The sequence below is a fragment of the Falco biarmicus genome, chromosome 3 (assembly GCF_023638135.1).
Source record: "Falco biarmicus isolate bFalBia1 chromosome 3, bFalBia1.pri, whole genome shotgun sequence".
Taxonomy (NCBI): Eukaryota; Metazoa; Chordata; class Aves; order Falconiformes; family Falconidae; genus Falco; species Falco biarmicus.
Genome location: NC_079290.1, coordinates 13,818,067 through 13,835,565, shown reverse-complemented (window position 1 = coordinate 13,835,565; position 17,499 = coordinate 13,818,067). Strand labels below are relative to the sequence as shown.

At 50.7% G+C, this 17,499-nt stretch overlaps 1 protein-coding gene across 4 annotated transcripts in view; it reads left to right on the top strand.

The window, feature by feature from the left end:
* The window catches only part of HSF1 (heat shock transcription factor 1), a 72,420-nt gene that overhangs the window by 42,818 nt on the left and 12,103 nt on the right, over positions 1–17,499 (top strand). For all 4 annotated transcript variants that reach the window (XM_056331098.1, XM_056331100.1, XM_056331097.1 and 1 more), the window contains exons 5-9: positions 7,409–7,484; positions 7,901–7,962; positions 9,418–9,514; positions 13,134–13,270; positions 14,990–15,223. In XM_056331098.1, coding sequence (XP_056187073.1) covers positions 7,409–7,484; positions 7,901–7,962; positions 9,418–9,514; positions 13,134–13,270; positions 14,990–15,223 — 606 coding nt within the window. The remainder of the gene's footprint in view (positions 1–7,408; positions 7,485–7,900; positions 7,963–9,417; positions 9,515–13,133; positions 13,271–14,989; positions 15,224–17,499) is intronic.

Below are 17,499 nucleotides of genomic sequence, written 5' to 3'. Positions count from 1 at the left end.
CTAATGGATTTACTGGTCAGCTATTTAACTGCTGAAAAAAACTCTTTGCCAGTGTGTAGGGAAAGAATATTGGCATCAGGGCGAGGAGGAGTATGCTTGCCTTGTGCAGTGAGCTCCAGCACTTCAAGACTGCTGAGCCAAGGCCTGTGCCTGTTGTGTCTTGGAGTTTCTGGTGTTCCTGTGGGAGGTGAGTTTATCTATTCGTGGATGCAAGCTTTTGGGGGCTGTGAGCTCTGCAGTTAAATTGCCTTGTGCAGTGAAAATACTCTTTTGTTAAAACTGTCAGATGACTCAGTTCTGGTTTTGCAAGGGTGAACAAATCATTATTTCCCATATTATTCACAACTTTGTAGGGCTTCTGACATACCTGCTTTGATCTCTTCTCTAAGCCTGAAGAACCCTCATCCCTGTGGTCATTCCTTTTGCAGAGATTGGCCACATCTTTGATCTCCCTGGTTGCTGACCTTTCATTTCCTGCGATGTCAGTGACAGCGGTGACAGCAGGGGCTGGTGTTCGGGATACCCCTGTGCTGTGGATTTACTCACTGGTATCGTTTGTTCTTTCCATGGCCTTGTTTACCTCTGACTTCTTCATATGATTGATCAATGAGGAAGGTGGAAGGGATTCTTTGCCTCTATAATCAAAGGATGTCATTATCTAAACTCCCCGCTAAATTATGTAGACACTTAAAAAGCTTATGGGTTTTTATTTCTCAAGCTAGCAACCTAATAACACCCTGTTTGCTGTGCGGTACTAGTTTTTTACGTAAGATTCAGACGGTGATTAAGACGGTGACTTCTGAGCCTTGAGGGAACAAAAAGGCCTTTTTTCCTGTAAATCCAATACAGAAATGCCTATCTCATTACTCTAACAAAAGTAAATGCCATTTTCTGTGGTAGAGCAGAGGTTGTTAAAGGTCTTGAAATTGTTACCTTTATGCATGTTGAAAAAGTGGAAACTGATAAACTGGGAACAGGTGCTTCTTTGGGACTATTGAATGTCTCGGTATTTAGAAAGATCTACAAAACGTGTGAGCCATTTGGGCTGTGAAGAGTAGCTGAAGTTTCTGCACCACACCTAAACCACAGTCAGCTGTGTCCTCCTCCATAAAAAGGAAGCAAGATTCATCTTATTAAGAGAAAAGGAGCAGAGTAAGTTTTTTCCATCCTCCCAGAGAAAAGCTTTCAGACCTCCTTCACCCAGGCGAAGGCATGCCATCACCTTCAGCCTCAGCGTTCACCGTATCTCTTCATTATAGCAAGACGGGCTATGTGGCACATCCGATGAACTCTACTATGGCCCGTGTCCTCCAGCAGAGAGTGGCACTAAGAAGGTGCAGTTGAGATTCCTCTTGCTGGGGACTGAACTTCCCAAGGTACCCTTGTGCACAGTCCTTGAAATTCAACCCCCCTAGCACACTTTATTCTGTTACATCCAAGTGCAGGATGTTCACAAGGATGGAAGCGGGCAGTTTCATGTCAGGCAGCAGAGCAATGAAAGCTTTAAACAGCCCCAGGCTAACCCTGGAAGTGATCCTCCTGTGCTCACTGTCATGGACGCGTGGAGCAAAACTGCTTTGCCATGAGAGTGTCAGAGCACGGGGACAGGCTGCCCAGAGAGGTTGGGGGTCTCCTTCTCCAGAGACATCCAAACCCCACCTGGACACAACCCCGTGCAGCCTGCCAGAGGAGAGCCTGCTTTAGCAGGGGGGTGGGCTGAGTGGTCTCCAGAGGTCCCTTCCAACCCCCACTGTTCCATCATTCTGTAAAACACCCTGCACTGTTCCCTGACCTGCTTCTGGGCTTCAGCCTGTGCCTTGGCGTAAGGGAGAAAGGGCTGCGCCGGGGAGACGCCAGCATGGCTTTTCAGTGGCGATGCCAGCTTGTGTGTGGGAACAACTGAAATGAAATACTTTGAGAAAGTGAAGGCATCAGCAGCTCTCTGAGCCCGTGGTCCAAAAATCTTGGTCTGCTGCAGTAGTGGATGCTGTAGGTACCAACTGAATGCAAGACCGGGTAAGGAAATGAGTATAAAAGACAGGGAAATGGCTTTTAATTAGGAGGGTCGGGCTTTCCTCTAAGCTCAGGTGGTCTTGTGCTTTCCTCATGTTGCTGAAAAGCAGCAAAAAAATGTGTCATTGTGGCTGGCTCATTGGGCAGCAGGTATTAGGGTGCTGATTTCAAACAGGAGCCAGGATCCCTGGCTGCTCCAGAGCGGGCTTGCTGTTGGAAGGGACTCGGTCTCAAAACCAAACCTTTTCTCTGTGTCCGGGGTGTGTTACATTACAAGTTTTGAAAACCACTTGTCTTTCTAGTGTTTTCTTTCCGCCCCGGCTCCTTGCTGTTGTGTTCAAGGTAGCTTGCGGTTTGAAAGAGCAGGGATGTCTGAGGGTGCTGTTGCCACTTCGCTGCTTGCGACACCTGCTTCTCCCGTGGTCTGTCGCTACTTGCAGCCAGACTGTCTGCAGAAATGAAATGCTGTGTTCTCTTACAAGCTCTCTGTGGTAAGAAAAAGAAAGCAAAAGCAGCACTGACACAGTCTTGATAGCTGCGTTTGGTTTGCATCGCTCTTCAGTTAGCGGAATGCAGGCAGTCTCTCTTGGTGGGGGCAGTCATTAATATTTCCGTATTCCTGAGCTGTTTCCAGACTCTAAAGTAAGAGCCGTTTACAGCTATTTCACTCTTCTCCAAGAGTGAATCCCCCCCGAAGGTTATACCTGCTGGAGATCAGGGGTTGATAGCAGTCGAGCCAGGATTCACAATAGCTTTTGAGTCTCGTCGCTGATTTAGTGCAAACTGAGACACAGCTGCTTCCTTCCACTGGACAACTGGTATTACCAGGAGCAAAGGTCTTTGCTGAGCACCTCACCCAGCACATCACAATCTCTGCCTTGATAGTCTGGCTTGCCCTGAGCTCTGCCTCTGACCCTTTCCCTCATGTGCCGCATTCCCTGGGGAGGTACCACACCTCGAGGCATCTGAACCCTGCCCTCTTCAGCTCGCCTGCAGAGCCCAGTGCATCTTCCTCTGGGTATCATGGATGGCAGCACAGGCCCTAAAGCCCAGGAGCTGACGGCTCAAGTATTGATCTTAAAACAATAGCTTAAAAATTAGTTTGACTGAAGGAGAGCAGTAGTTTGCAAGACACTGCAAGATGAGTCGGGATTTAACTGCAGGCGGGAGTCATACAGGTCTGGGGAACAAACTGGAAAATCATGAGGTGTGGAAGCAAAGGTCCTGCTGCTCCAGCTCCGTTTCTGACAGGAGCATCCGCAAAGGGCAGGAGGAAGGGAGCAAGGCCAGCATGCAGTGCTGCTCTCCTGGAGCAATCTCCTGGCACCACCGGTGTGAGTTAGGGGCTTCCTGCAATACAGGTGATGCCCTGGTACTTAATGGTCCTCAGTAGATTTGTTTTTCTTTGTGTGATTTTGTCCAACGACTCCTGGGATCCGGCAGCAGAGGTCTGCATCTTAATTACGTGGTGTCTGGAGAACCGTGTCCCTTTGTTTGTACTGAATCTGCCAGCTGCTGACTTCAGCTGATATCCCTAGCCTCAAATCAGAAGGGAGAGGGAACAGTTGCTGCCTGTTCGCCTTCGCTTTGTCTTTTGACTTCACTGCTGTGGGGCACCGGGTCGGTGCTTTACAGAACCACTCATTTATCGTGTTGCAGTCGCCTCCGTGAGCAGCGCTGCTCAGCTTGGGGCTGAGGTTCTCTGATGTGTGCTGCTTCATAGTTTTCTGGGTAATTTTTGTCTGCCCCACTGCATTGCTCTCACTCATTTTTACAGCCATAACTAAGGTAGAGTTACCCGGCTTTCCACCCTTCTCCAGAACATCCATGGGCATGCATTGAAAAGCCCAGCGACAGGGTTCAGAGTTACTCCCAAAGGCTAAAGTCACCCTCGCTTCATCCTGAAAAGCCTTGAAAACAGCTGAGTGTGCAGCTGGCAGGGCACAGTGTTGTACAGGATGCACCGCTCAGCATGGAAGTGCAGGTTACACAAAAAGGGCTGGAAAGATGAAATTTGGGTGAGGCCATAGCATCTGTGACCCGAGACTTTGCTCTGGACCCGTACTATGCCAAAATTAAGATCTTTGCCCGTTTGGGGTTTTTTCAGGCAAACACAGATGTAGCAGGACCTTTCAGATCTTGATTGGTTTGCTTGATTAAAATCCAGTTTTATTTTCTATACGCTCTTGTTTGAAGTCCTAGAACATCTATGTACAACGTGATGAAGGAATCTGCTGCTTGCTGCAGTGCCACTTCTAAATTCTGAAGGAAGCTCATGACAGGAGATAAAAATACTGTAGGATGGAGAAAAGCTCAAACACAAACTCTGTGGGCATCAAGTGTATTCGTATGCGGTCACAATCACCTGCTGCCATTGGAAATGGCTTATTTTCTAGCTTGAGTCTCCGGGGTTCAAACCCCCAAAGCAGGAGATTTGAAAAACTTGAGTTGAGGGTTTTTTTTCTGTGGATACTCTTGGTGAGTGTGTACGGTGCACAGCTGCGTGCTCCGTTCTGCAGCTGAGTGTTGGAGTTTATCTTCAGACAGAATGAGAGAAGACGACCCTCTCCTGTAGTTGCCTGGTTCTAAAAGCCTGGTTTTGAGAAAAATGCCAAGTAGCAGCACGGCCCCAGCGAGAGCGTGACGGCTTGCAAGACTGCATTTTCTTTAAATTGCAAAATATTGGATAAAAAATAGTAATTTATTTCAAAAATTGCTAACTGTGAAGTCAAGCGTGGCTTTTACCCAGAGTAATTTTATCTGAAAAGAGAGTAACGACTATTTTCCTGAGTGTATACTGGTAATTAAAGCTCTTTGGAAAGGCTGTTTTTCAAGCAGGATGGACGTTTCTCCTGAGGACCCTTGTACAGCCGCAGTGATAAATGAGCGTCTCTCCTGGCTTCGGGAGATAACAAATGTCATTCTGTGTCTGGCAGAAGCATGCGGGCGTCCTGAGCCCCTGGGCTTCGGCGAGAAGGCAGCCGCTCCCTCTGAACAGCCCCACGTCAGCTCCGGTCTCAAACTGGGGGAAACTGGGGTTTTGTGGCGGGGGGAGGGATGATGATACGGACACAAAAGACACATCCGGATGGGGATTCTGCCTGCAGAGCACATGCTGCGTTATCCGGATGGAGGAGCGGTGGGTACCGGGGGGGACCAGGGACAGGCAGCGCTTGGCTTGTCAGCCGGTCCCACGCGCTGTCCACTGCGAAAGGACTCCCTTGTCTTTCGCTTCCGAGAGGCGGGCCACTTTTTTTGAAGGCTGCTGGAACTCATCCCCAGCTTCAGAAATGTCCCAGCTGCGGGGCAGGGGAGGGCACGCTGGCCGTCCCCGAGGAGCGGCAGTTTAAGAGAGGCAGGTGCGGAGCGGGGTCCAGTTTATGCAGTCCTGTAAAATGATGTATAAACAAAACGCTTCAAAGATCTTCTAATAACTCCCGAAATGAAATGTTTGAAACTGGGCCTTGTAAACTCTTCACCGGCATTTAATTGCCTCATAAAACAGTATGCTAAAGAAAGTATTAAAGGGGTTTTTTTCGCTGCTCTCGGATCAGTTTAACCCTTTGGGGACCTTGTGTCCAGCTGTTTCTCTCCCGCTGCCTAATGAGCAGTTACCACCTTCTTTCTTTGCCTTTCATGATACATCACTGGCTCTGATCCACCAGACCTCGACCTCTTTGCGTGGCTCAGGTGTGGCACGGGCAGCGGCCGGTGCTGCGAGGACAGCTTCATCTCTGCCTCTGACCCTCGGGATTTCGGCAGCGGGTGCAGGGCTGCGGCTTTTCCCTTTCTAACACCGGGGCCCAGCAATTTCTCGGTGCGCCTTTCTGTCCCGAGGCGAATCTGGGAGCCGCGTTCAGATGGTCTGTGCCGAGGAAAGCTTGGCTAATTTACAGACCTCCCCAAATCCCCGCTGGGGCCCAGAGCAGCAATCCTCCGTGCGCGTAATTGGCAGCTGGTGCATGGGGAGCGATGGTGCAGCTGAGATAACCGCAGCTGTACCCATCGATACGACGGCAGCCCTGTCTTCCCCAGCCAGCCACTGGCTCCCACCCCCGAGGCCTCTCGCGTCCCCTCACTGCCTTTGGGGACACCCTGGCTTCACTGCCGAAAGCACCGACCGCTCCTTGCCGTAGCAGCCCCTCAGCTGTAGGCTCACCCCTTGCTGCGGGCAGCTCGGGATGACTGTCCCCTCCAAGGGGGAAACGCTCTCTTTACTCAGACATTTTTGATGCATTTGCAAGTGATGGCCTTGTCTGAGAAAGCTGGAGTGATTTCGTGCAAGTTTTCCCTCTGTGGAGTTTTTGCCGCCCACCCTTTTGCTCTGGCAAGGGCTCAGCGTGCCCTTGCATCGTAACCGAGTATGAGCGGGGGCCTCTGGCCGACCCGTTCTGGGCAGGCTCTGCCAGGCGCCGTCATCCTGCTCCTCCTCCCTGAAGTCCAAGGGAAGCCGTCGAGCCTCTCCTGGATCATCGACGCCAGTTCAAAACCCTCCAGAGGGGAAAGTCTCTGAATTAAAATCTGAAAGGGAGATTGTAGCTTTAGCAGTCAAGACCCCAGTAAGGTGGTGTGGGAGTTGTTCCCCAAAACACTTTGACATGGCTGGTTTTCTGGCAGAGTCATTCTCCGGCATTGAGATCATACCAGTGCTGCAGCCCCGTAAACGTATAACTTAAACCACACCACCTACGAGCTCCTTGGAGCTCTGGTAGCTTTAAGAACAAGAGAAAATGTGGCAGGAATATTCCTAATTTCTCCATTGTCTTTTATGTTCACAGAACACATAAACCCGATCATTGCTGTTTTCATTTATATGCGTAGAAAAGCCAAATCTGGAGTTCTAAAAAGTGTGTAGAGTTTGGGAATTGCTGCTGCAGGAGGAGGAAATCCGAGGGGTAGGTGCTGTGCCGCTCCTCCCTACACGGGCTGTGCAGCCCACGCTGCATCCTGACGCAGCCCGGGTCTGTGCCTGGGTGCAGAGCTCTCTCCTCTTCAGCTTTCCCCCCCCTGCGTCTCTAGAGATGCCGATTTATAACTGGCCCTGCGTGCACCTGGGCCAGATCAAGGAGATTGAGCTCGGTCACCGGGGGCCTTTCCACAAGGGCACAGTAATGGCTTGTAGCAGATGTGAACTGCTCGCTCTCTCTGGGTAAGGCTCTGTGTTACTGCCCACGTGTGAATAGCTGCTGTTTCTGGAGCTGTGTGCAAGCTAAAATGATGGCAAAGCAAAGTTAATGAACACAATTTCACCCGCAGCCCCAGGAGGTTGTAAATGAGCCGGTGTCTGGAGATGTCGGCAAATCCCCTGCTGCAGTTTTCCAGCTTGCCCCATGCTTTATTTGCTCTGCCTGAGAGGCTGTGTTTTTTTCTCAGGCAGCTTTTTCTTCTCTTGCAGTGAGAATGAGGCGTTGTGGAGGGAAGTAGCCAGCTTGAGGCAGAAGCATGCTCAGCAGCAGAAAGTTGTCAATAAGGTAAATCCTGGTTTTCCAAATGGAGGGATTGGGACGCTGTCGTGTTCGTGTATGCAGGGACGTAGCGACCAGGCTGGGCGCTCGCAGGATCAGTGGGATGCGATGGCATTCGTTCTGTGTAAGAATAATTTTGACCCCTGTGTTTTCTTCCCGTTACCGTGAGGTTCCAGAAATCCAGCGGGGAGAGGTTAAGTTTGGGCTGGCGGGGTTACAGGGCAGAATTCGGTCGGCAGCTGTGTAACCGTTTTACCCTTGGCCTTCACCTGCGTGCTTAGAGTTGGGGTCGGCGTTCTGCCATGTCCCTCTGTGCCCAGCTCTGGCTCTGCCTGAGTGTGGGGACCGAATGCTCCCAGAGCTATTTCTGTCCAAGTACTGTGTGCACCATAACGAGTTTTTCTTTTTTTTCCTCCTCACAGCTTATCCAGTTTTTGATTTCATTGGTGCAATCCAACCGTATTCTTGGGGTGAAGAGGAAGATGTAAGTCTGCATTTCTACATCCAGATAAAGGTTCCCTGTCTGAGAGAATAAAGAGAGGATCAGCAGAGTGGGTCCCCCAGATCTCTGTCTTCTGTAGCAGCCTTGCCAGTGGGGTAGGACTGGACAGCGGTCATTGGGATCATGTGAGCCTTCAAGTATTTGCTCCAGCCAAAACCAGCTAACACTGCTATGCAACTGATACCAAGGAGGGTTTGCGATCCAGGCCACATGAGCCCGTGCAGAACCTACTTCGTAGCTAACCACCGCACTGTGTGAAAGTGCCGCTGCACTCTGGCAGCACACGCAGTGAGGGCTGGGGTCTCGCACTGCTAAAATAGTCTTTGGGCGCTGCCGTGATGTTTCTGTCATTATACAGAAAGGGAAACGTTGGACCATCCAGACCAGCCTCCTGCTGTCACAGGCTGCTGTGACACCTTCACAGACTAATCAAACCTGTCCTCAAACATGCTGTGGATTATTTTGCCCCTTGCTAGTTGTACTGGATGACCGGTCGGGACTTAAGTGCCCTGAGCGGTTAAGAACATTTCCAGGTTAATTTGCTTTGACCAATTAATAGTTGCTTGGTTCGGTCCCGAGATTGTGCTTTAGCACAGTTCCTTCTCCCTCCTCAGCTTTTACAGATGGTTCTCCTGTTGTCTGTCATCTGACAGTTCACTGGACTGAACGGGCCCTGCTCTTCCAGCCTCATCCTGTGCGATGGGCTCCTCCTCCTCCACCTGAGTTTTTACACTTGTTCGCATCCGAACTGACAGATACTCGGTTGTGTCTGTGCCTGCCCCCACCTTGTTCCATGTTGCCTGTGGAATCGCAAGGCTGTCCTTTTGTGTTTGAACAGTGCCCAGCAGCACCATATGGCAGACAACACCACAGCAGGCTTGATTATTATTAATGAAGATAGTGGTTTATATGGTGATAATGTCCAAGATGTGCTGAAATGATTTATCTTGTAAGGAGAAAGAGTTTCTCCACAGTACTCAAGTACTTGAAAAGGACCACAGAAGTGGTTGTGTCACAGCTGACCACGAGTAATCCATCTTTGGAGCAGTTGGCCATGGAGAAGTGAAGCCAAGCAGAGCACTGACAATACAGGCCTGCAGAAGGGGGTGACCAGGGACTGTAAAGGAGTCCTCCGAGGCCCAAGGTTTTGCATTTCAGCTCAGTGGAGTTGCAAAACCCAGCCCAGGGGCTGGTTATGGGGGCTCATTCTCTTTTCTCCATGTCATGGGGCTGTCTGCTCTAGCTGTGCTGACACAAACCACCCCCCATGGCCACTTGCCCCTCCAGGGCACCCAGACCTGGAGACGGTTGTGCCTTGCCCCCTCGGGTGGGTGCGCTCCTGGGGTTGGGGCGGTGGGCTCTGCTGAGGAGAGGTGGTACCCAAGACCCGGTGCCAGCAGCGTGGTAACTCCTGTGGTGTCTGGGAATCTTTTGCAGCCCCCTGATGTTGAACGACAGCAGTTCAGCACATTCCATGCCGAAATACAGTCGCCAGTACTCCTTCGAGCACGTCCACGGCTCATCCCCATACGCAGTAAGTATGCCGTGCATGCCTGGCCTTGGAGAGGGGGCGAGGACACAGCTTCGTGGGGAGGGACCTGTTTTAGGCTCCTCTCCAGCTGGTCCTGCCTTTGTACAACCATTTGCTCACAACCTCTTTGTTCCATTTGGCAAAGTATTTTAAGGTGGCAGCTGCATTCTAGCTTAGCCAACGGGGAGAATGCTGTTAGCTGGTAACTCTCAGTGATGGCTGTGATGGGGCCGAGGAGTTGGCTTGCAGGCCAGGTGAGGAGTTAGCTGAATTCTGCTGAGGTCAGAGGTGGGCTGAAGTGGTGCGTCCTTGCTTAGCTTACATCTGCTGACTTGGTCCGTGTTTCAGTTTTGTTGAAACAAAACACATCTGATGTCAGTCGACCCCTACTAAACATTTGCTCATATTGCCTAATTGATGTGTGACTGTGTATAGTTAGCGCTGCTCCCTTCAAAGAAGACTGCTTTTGGTCAGTGAAGGTGGTGTGGGTCAGAGCCTGGCTGAGACATGGGCCTGAAGTAGTAAAGACCCAAGTGATCGGAGCTGAATTGTGTCTGTGGAGGTAGGGAGCAAGGTGAGAAGAGCGGAGCAAAGCCGGCTGGCGCTTGTGCCTAGAATAATCCTCCACGTAAGCAAGGCTGTGTGGTGTTAAACCCTGAGATGAGAGAGCTGGCAGTAGCTTTTGTGGTGAAGGGGTCTCCCGCGAGATGCCCTCAAATGCCTAATCCAGAAGAAATGAGTTCATAGATGGACGTGGATGTTGTTCAGTCTTTGGCCTCGTTACAGTGGTTGTCCCACTGCCTAGGTCCAGGGTGCAGCTCAGCCAGGTGCCTGCAGGAGGTGGCCTCACAGGACACAGTGGCACAACCTTATAGGAGGAGTCTGTAAATGGAGCTCTGGACTGTCCTTCAAATTGCTGCTGCATCCCAGGTTTCATCTCTGTTCTCCCATCCTTCTGATGCACTTTCTGATGTGCTGCTTCCTCTAACTGTCCAATGGCCCATGAACACACGGAGCCTGTTCCAAACCCATTGATGCTGGCCCTGTATCCTCTCCCAGATGAGCCACGGGCTTGCTCCCAGGGCCACGTGTTGAGGCCAGAGGAGGCAAGCAAGGTCGCTTCCACTGCTATTTCCCTTCTGACCCGACAGCTGCAGTGTGCCTGTGTGTAAACCCTGTTGTTGTGACACCCCACGATGCTTTGAATGCTGAGAACTGCCCGTCATGAAGCTGATGGGCAGGTCTCAAACTGTGGGCACTGACTTACCAGGAGGGTCAGGGAAGACTCATCCCGTGCGCCGCGAGCTCGAAAGCCACGTTGGTGGCACTCCCTGCGGGCAAGCTGGCTGGCTCAGCGCTTGCTGCCAATAGAGCTGTGACATGTTTGGTCACTATTAGCTTTTAATCGCCTCAAGCCTGTGCTGATCCACTAAATCTCATGTCTTGACATGGCTGCTTTCATTTTAGATGCTCTGTTTGATCTGGTTCGTATCGGTGTGTGCCCTGGGAAACGGCACCGCTTAAATTCGGGGTGTCTCTCTTGGTCTGCAGAACCCCTGCTTGCCTGGCAGGGGAAAGCCAGCTGGTGTTTCTTGGCCAAAGCTGTTGTGTGGAACAAGGGTCTTCTTTATGCTCATCCTCTGGCAATGCCGCAGCCCAGGAGCAAGGCTGGGAACATAACTAAGCTTTCACATCAGCTGTTGGTAGCAAAATAAAAGCTGTCCCCAATTCCAAGGCACAATCCTACCCGTGTTGCTGCAGAGACGTCGTGTTTGGGACAGCAGATTCAAGCTGCTGGCTCCTGACATCAGGCTGCCCTGGTATGCCAAGGTGATCGTGATGAATTTTTTAGCAGAGAATCAAAATAGCTAAACCCCATTAAAGAGCTGTCCTGCAGTTAGACCACCCTCTGTGGAAGCTCTCTGTTCCCGTTCCAGCTCCCGTCTAATCCTGTGATCTCTTTTTTTAAAAGTGCCTTTATTCTTGCGTACAGCAAATGCTTGCACAGAACTACTGGGAGCTCTTCCAGGTATTACTGGATTGTCCCAATTATGGGAAACACAGGTGGTCATCCTTTCTCATACTTACATGTTTATGGTTTTCAGCTCCAAACAGAACTGAAAAATGATAGTTGGGCAGTTTTTCAGAGTGAGCTGCCAACAAGTGCACTAGATCCTGACACTCCCGTAGCCCCTGCTTTGGCAGTGGAGAAAAAAAAAAGTGGTTTCGTGAGACTGTTAACATGGCATAAGACCTTAGCGAGGGCAAAGCATGGTTAGTCCTGACCTTGACACAGCTGGGATCAATCCTGCGCCAGCCATCAGACTTGATCTCGCATCACTGCTGCCAAGTAGCAGCTCTCTCTGTGCCCCTAGCAGTGACTACCGACACATCATCGTGCCCTTTTTTTGCTCAAGAATGCAACCTCAGACTTGCAGGAACAATAGGTAGCCCGCAAGTCATGGTCCAGAACAGGGCACAGTCACGTGTTAGGAGGAGAGCGTGCTGCCTGTGTGCTCCCCAGTGCCCGTGCTGTGCACTGCTGGCACTTTGGGTTCTAGAAGAGTTTCAGATCAGTGGCTGTCTGGTTTGTTGCTGTGTCGGTGAGCGCAGCGCCAGGCTGCAACGCTCCTGCTCGCAGGACAGGTCCCTCACAGGCCCTCCTGGGCAGGAGGCACGGCACGTGCAGACAGAAGTGGGGATCCGACCTCTTGAGGCAAGCCTGCGGCAGAGTCTGCAGAGCATCTCCGCACGTCCCCATCTACCCCCTGCCGTGCCGCGAGGTGGAACGATTTCTGGCTGTTCCTTGGTATTTGCTCTAATAATGAGGGAGTTGAGGGGCCAAATCTGCACTGCAGTCTTGACTGTGCTAAGTGGTGATCAGGAAGGTTAATGTAGTGCTGGTGTAAGCCAAATTACGGTGTGTGCAGTACAAGCAAGCATTAAAGGGGAGACGGTCAAATATTTATCTGCAGGTAAGGACAGACCAGGGTATTCTCCACATCCCTGCTGGTTTTCTGATGCTCCTGGGCTCATCTTCTAATCTGGAGCTCCCTTTGTCTCCCAGGCTGACAAATGCTGGTACACAAAGAGGAGAGGGAATTCAGGTTCACTCAAGTGTCTCAACTAATTTGCTCCTTAACAAGATTGATAGCAAAATGCAGCCATTTCATGTGCTGTTACAACATAGAAATCCTTGTATTTCTTAGATCTGTAGGTGTCATAGGAATTGCAGCTTTCATTTAAGAGTAAAAGAATGGAGTTTTGGTAGAAGGGGAAAGCTGAAAATCTGGCCTTCTAAAAGCCCAAGTGTGAACGATCCAGAAAAAGAATCCAGTATTTCTACTTTTTAAATTCCATTATTTTCAAGAAAATGAAGTTTACAGACAGAAGTCTTGGTTTGGTTTTGGTTGGTTTGGTGGGGGTTTTTTCAGTAGTCCTTTGGGTTGGCAATAGGATATTTCTAGGCATCGTGTTGAGTCCCACATTGCCTTCTTCCTTGGGTGGCTCAGGATTTTGGACTGTTCTGATGTGTCTCATCCCGCTCCATCTCCCACACGTGGGACGGCGTACGGTACATGCCTAGCGCTTCACACCGCGAATGCTGTGATTGTCATTTCAGGCTTCTTCCCCAGCATATAGTGGCTCCAACCTGTATTCCCCGGATTCTTCAGCCAACTCTGGTCCCATTATCTCTGACGTGACCGAGCTAGCCCAGTCCAGCCCTTCGGCATCTCCCAGCGGCAGTCTCGATGAAAGGTATGCTGTTGCTCTCATAAAATCTGAAGCTGTCAGCACAGGGAGAATGTGTTTCCCAGGGAGCTGAGCAGTCAGACACCAGCGTGATGTAACTCTTCTGTTAAGAATCCCCTGTGAGCCACAGCTGGAAAACTGCACAGCCCTTGGTACCAGGGGTGTTCAGGGTGTATGAACCTGACCCTGCGTACCTTACTAGGGCTTTACAGAAAGTTGGACCTGGCTCTCCCAGATAGTCTCGTTCAGGACGCTGCTGCCTCAGCAGATTTTTGGTCAGTTTTGTTCTGCTATAATTCTTTATTCCAAACAACCCCCCGTCCTGTGCCTCCCCTGTCTAATGTGAACCTGGTGGGGGCGACGGGGGTCACAATTTGGTTTCCACAAGGAAGCCATGTCTTTGTTGGCCCACCTGCTCTGTCCTGTGAAGCTACCAACATCCTGGGCGCAGGGTTAGCTTTGCCCTGCCCTTACAGACTTGCTGCACAGAGGAGGAGGAGGAGGTGCGGAAAGCAGCTTCATTCCCAAGTAACTGAGAATAACGGTGACAGCTCTGTCCCAAACAGCAGGGGTGAAGAGGCTGAAAATCTGTAGCAGATACAGGTCAGCCAGCGCCCAGCATCAGTGTTTTTAACTCCTTCAGATTTACAGGCCCTAGCAGAGGTGAGAGCTGTGCTCAGATGCCACAGGTAACACTCAGCCTTGTGTGCCCCTGCCAGCACTGTTCTGCATCAGCCAGAGCCTCTCGCTGAATCCCTCGACGTGGCAGTTCAGCCCCAGCTCCCTGCAGCCCTGCTCCCACCAGTGTCAGTGGCTCTCAAACTTTCTGAGCCTCCCTGGGCAAGAAGAGCCCCCCCTTTCCTTAGCACCTTGCGATCTCCTTTTTTCTTCCTCTCATTATTCCTGGCATTGGCACTTCCCCTGAGGTGCTGAATCACCCACAAATGCCATTTGTTGCCTTAATACCCTCTGCCAGGAGCAGTCACTCTTAAATATAGACCATATGTTTGCTTAATGGCCCTTTTCTCTGTCCTTTTGTAGTCGCTGTCCTTTCCAGTAGGACTAATTGCGCCTCTTATGTCCCCAAATCTGTGAGTTTGGGCGGTAAAATTAGGGCTGACCGAAGAAGTTGTCTTCCCCTCCCCGTAAAAATCCGAAAATGCCTGGGTGCTTATGTAAAAGGTCGATCCCAGGCTTTGGCTGCACAAAGGAGTCACTCTGCTGACCTTGTGGGAGCAGTTAAAACACTGCAGCCTCTTGTATGGTGGTGATTATGTCATGCATGTCTCAGTGGTGACTTTAAAAAAAGGGATATACACCGTGCTACTTCTGTACTTTGTGTCCACATCAAAAGCTGTATTGTTTTAACTATATTGAAAAAAAAAAAAAAAAAATCACACCCTCCTTCCAATAACTTTACCTGTACTGAGCTGGCTGCGTGGCAGGTCCTGGGCTCACAAACATTTGGCCACAAAAAAGGCGCTGAAATCGCAGTAACAGTGCCAGACATCGATGTGTCAGGGGAGCTGATTAGGATCAGAATCAGAGACGAAATATTTAGGTACTCGTTCAGCCTCATCTTTGTAGCTGACTCTGGAGGCTTTGTATGTGAAAAGGCAACGGCAGTCGCGAGGCTTTTTTTGCCCTATTGTGTGGAAGCGGATCTTGGAAATCAAGAATGTGTTATTGTGAGGTTTTTACCTGTTTTCTTTCTCTTTCTTTCAGGAGTAGTCCTGTGGTCCGTATCAAAGAAGAACCCCCGAGTCCCACCCGCAGCCCCCAGATAGAGGAGGCCAGCCCAGGGAACCCTCCTGCTGTTGAAACTCCTCTGTCCCCCTCCACATTCATTGACTCCATCCTGCAGGAGAATGAACCCAGCACTACAGCCGCTGCAGCCGGTGACAGCACCACACAGCCTCAGCCCCAGGAAAAGTGCCTCAGTGTTGCCTGCCTCGACAAGTAAGTGCTGTGCTGAGGCCGGCTGAGCTCAGGTCTTGCCAGCCATCCCACCGCTCTGTACCGTTAAGCTTTACAAAGACGCTAGCAACCCGGGCTTCCAGCCAGCTTTGGAAGCAAATGTGGTCATTTGTCCCAGGAGATCGCTGGCGGCCCTGAGCGCAGCCCTCCCTGCGAGGGCCGGGGTAGATGTTTTACTCTCCCGTCCCTGTTCTGCTTGGAGCAATGAGTCTCTCCTGCCGCCTGACCCCATGCACAGAATTAAACCCCCTGTGGGGGGGACCCAACCGCTCTGCTGCACAGGGCCACGTGGGATGCCAAAATAAGAACGGATAAAAATGCCTGTGCTAAATAAGGGCTTGTTCAAACCGCCTGCCTCTCCAGTGTAGGAATGAGTCACTGTAAGATCAGCTGTGTTTCAGGGCCCAGCACATCCTCACAGTACAAAAGCTTCTGCATTGTATTTGCAGTCTGAAGGCAGCTGACAGGCGCGCCTGCAGGCTGCCAGCATTGCTTGCTAGAAGCTCTAATCCCAGTGGATTCACCTGTAGGTGAGACAGCATTTCTCCACAAGCCTGCTCAGATGGCATGCACGGTGGCACTGCCCCTGTGCTGCCCTCTGCTTTTGCCTGTCCCAGCTGCCCTCCAGATTAATGAGGGAGGAAGCTTTGCATTAAAGTGTCACTCACCCACCTAGTTCTAGTCATGGTGAAGCACATTCTTCCACTCAGCCCCTTCCCTTGCTAAGACACAACTTAGGCTGGGCTCCGTGGGTGGCAGGCTGAAAGTTGGTGGGTAGCTTTTTATTAGGGATCGGATGTATGGTCTTATGTCTTTTATCACCACACAGTGCTCGCAGATGCAACTGCAAGTGTTGGGATGAGAAACTAGAAAGTTGTTTGTCCACATCGAACTGCCGAGAACTTCACCCTTGACCATATTGAGATCTCAGCCGCTTCTCAGATCTCTGGCACCTCCCATTCTCCCTGTGTTCTGGGGAAAAGAGAGTATTGGAATTAAGGTCTTCTCTCTGAATGTCAGGACAGACTTTCTATCCTTTAAATAAAAAAGCAATTCAGAGAAGGCGCAACTAGTTCCAGAGATCTGGAAGGCAGCAGAGAGGTCTTTGAGCCAGATGGCTGCCATAGCCTCGTGCACCCGAGGTGATGATAGCACGACACGTGCACATTAGTGTGAATTCTGTGTTAGCCATCACTTCCCAGAGCTGCGGTGTCATAGCTCTACATGGAGAAGGAACAAAAAAAGCTGTGGAAGAAGCCCCCTTTAACATGAGACAGTGAGTACAGAGACGGCTGAAGGCTGCCCTGCCGCAGCAGGGTCTGCAGCCTGTTGGCAGCGCAGTGGACCAGGCTTTGCTGCCTTTACACTTCAGAGACACGCAGAGTCAGGAGACGCCTGCTCGCCTCTTCCTCTTGGCCTTGCAGGAGATGTTTGTAGCTTCACTATTTATAGACCACTGCAATCCATCTCAGCGATACCAGCTGTCCTTAAAAAGAGACAGATTTTATTGTACAGCTCATCAGAAGCTGAAACTGGCCATTTAAAAGGCAATAAAAATGAAAAAAAAAAAAAAAAGTGCTGCAGAGAGTGCCTCTGAATTATTAAGGACTGGCAGGCTGTGCAGAAGCAGGCAAAGGACACAGAAAACATTTGCCCCCTGCCCCCGCAGAGACAATTTAAAAGAAAGGGCTTGTGCTTCCTCTTCTTCTGGTGCTCTCTTACTCCCACATTTTGCGAGCAGCACTGTGCTTCTCTCATCTATTTGTGTTCCTTCAGAGGTTATTCCGGAAAGAAGGAATCTAACCAGTAAGGGTACAGCCATGCAGTAGTCCTGTATCCACCTCTCAGCTCCTGGCCTGTTCGGCACACGGGTTTGTAAAAGATGAGTTGTAGATCAACCCCACGGGCACACAGTGCCAGACGAGAGTGTGACCATTTAACAGAAAATCTGTCCCTGCCCCGGGGAGTTTGAAGGCAAAGTGTAAATAATAAAAGGCATCCCCAGCCTCTGTTGCTCTCTGGGTTTCGGTGGTATTAGCTTTGTGCTTTGGCATGCAGCAGTGTTCCTTGAGGTTACTGAACGCTGTATATCCTCTTACGTCAGAGGAATATAAACTCGGAGAAGGAGGTCAGTATTCCCAGCATGCCAGTGCCTCGGCTCCTGTCCCACTGTCACTGGAGCTACCCTGCATCTGCGTGAGCAGAGCAGTGGTGGAAGGCTCCGGGGGGACCTTATTGCAGCCTTTCAACACTTACAG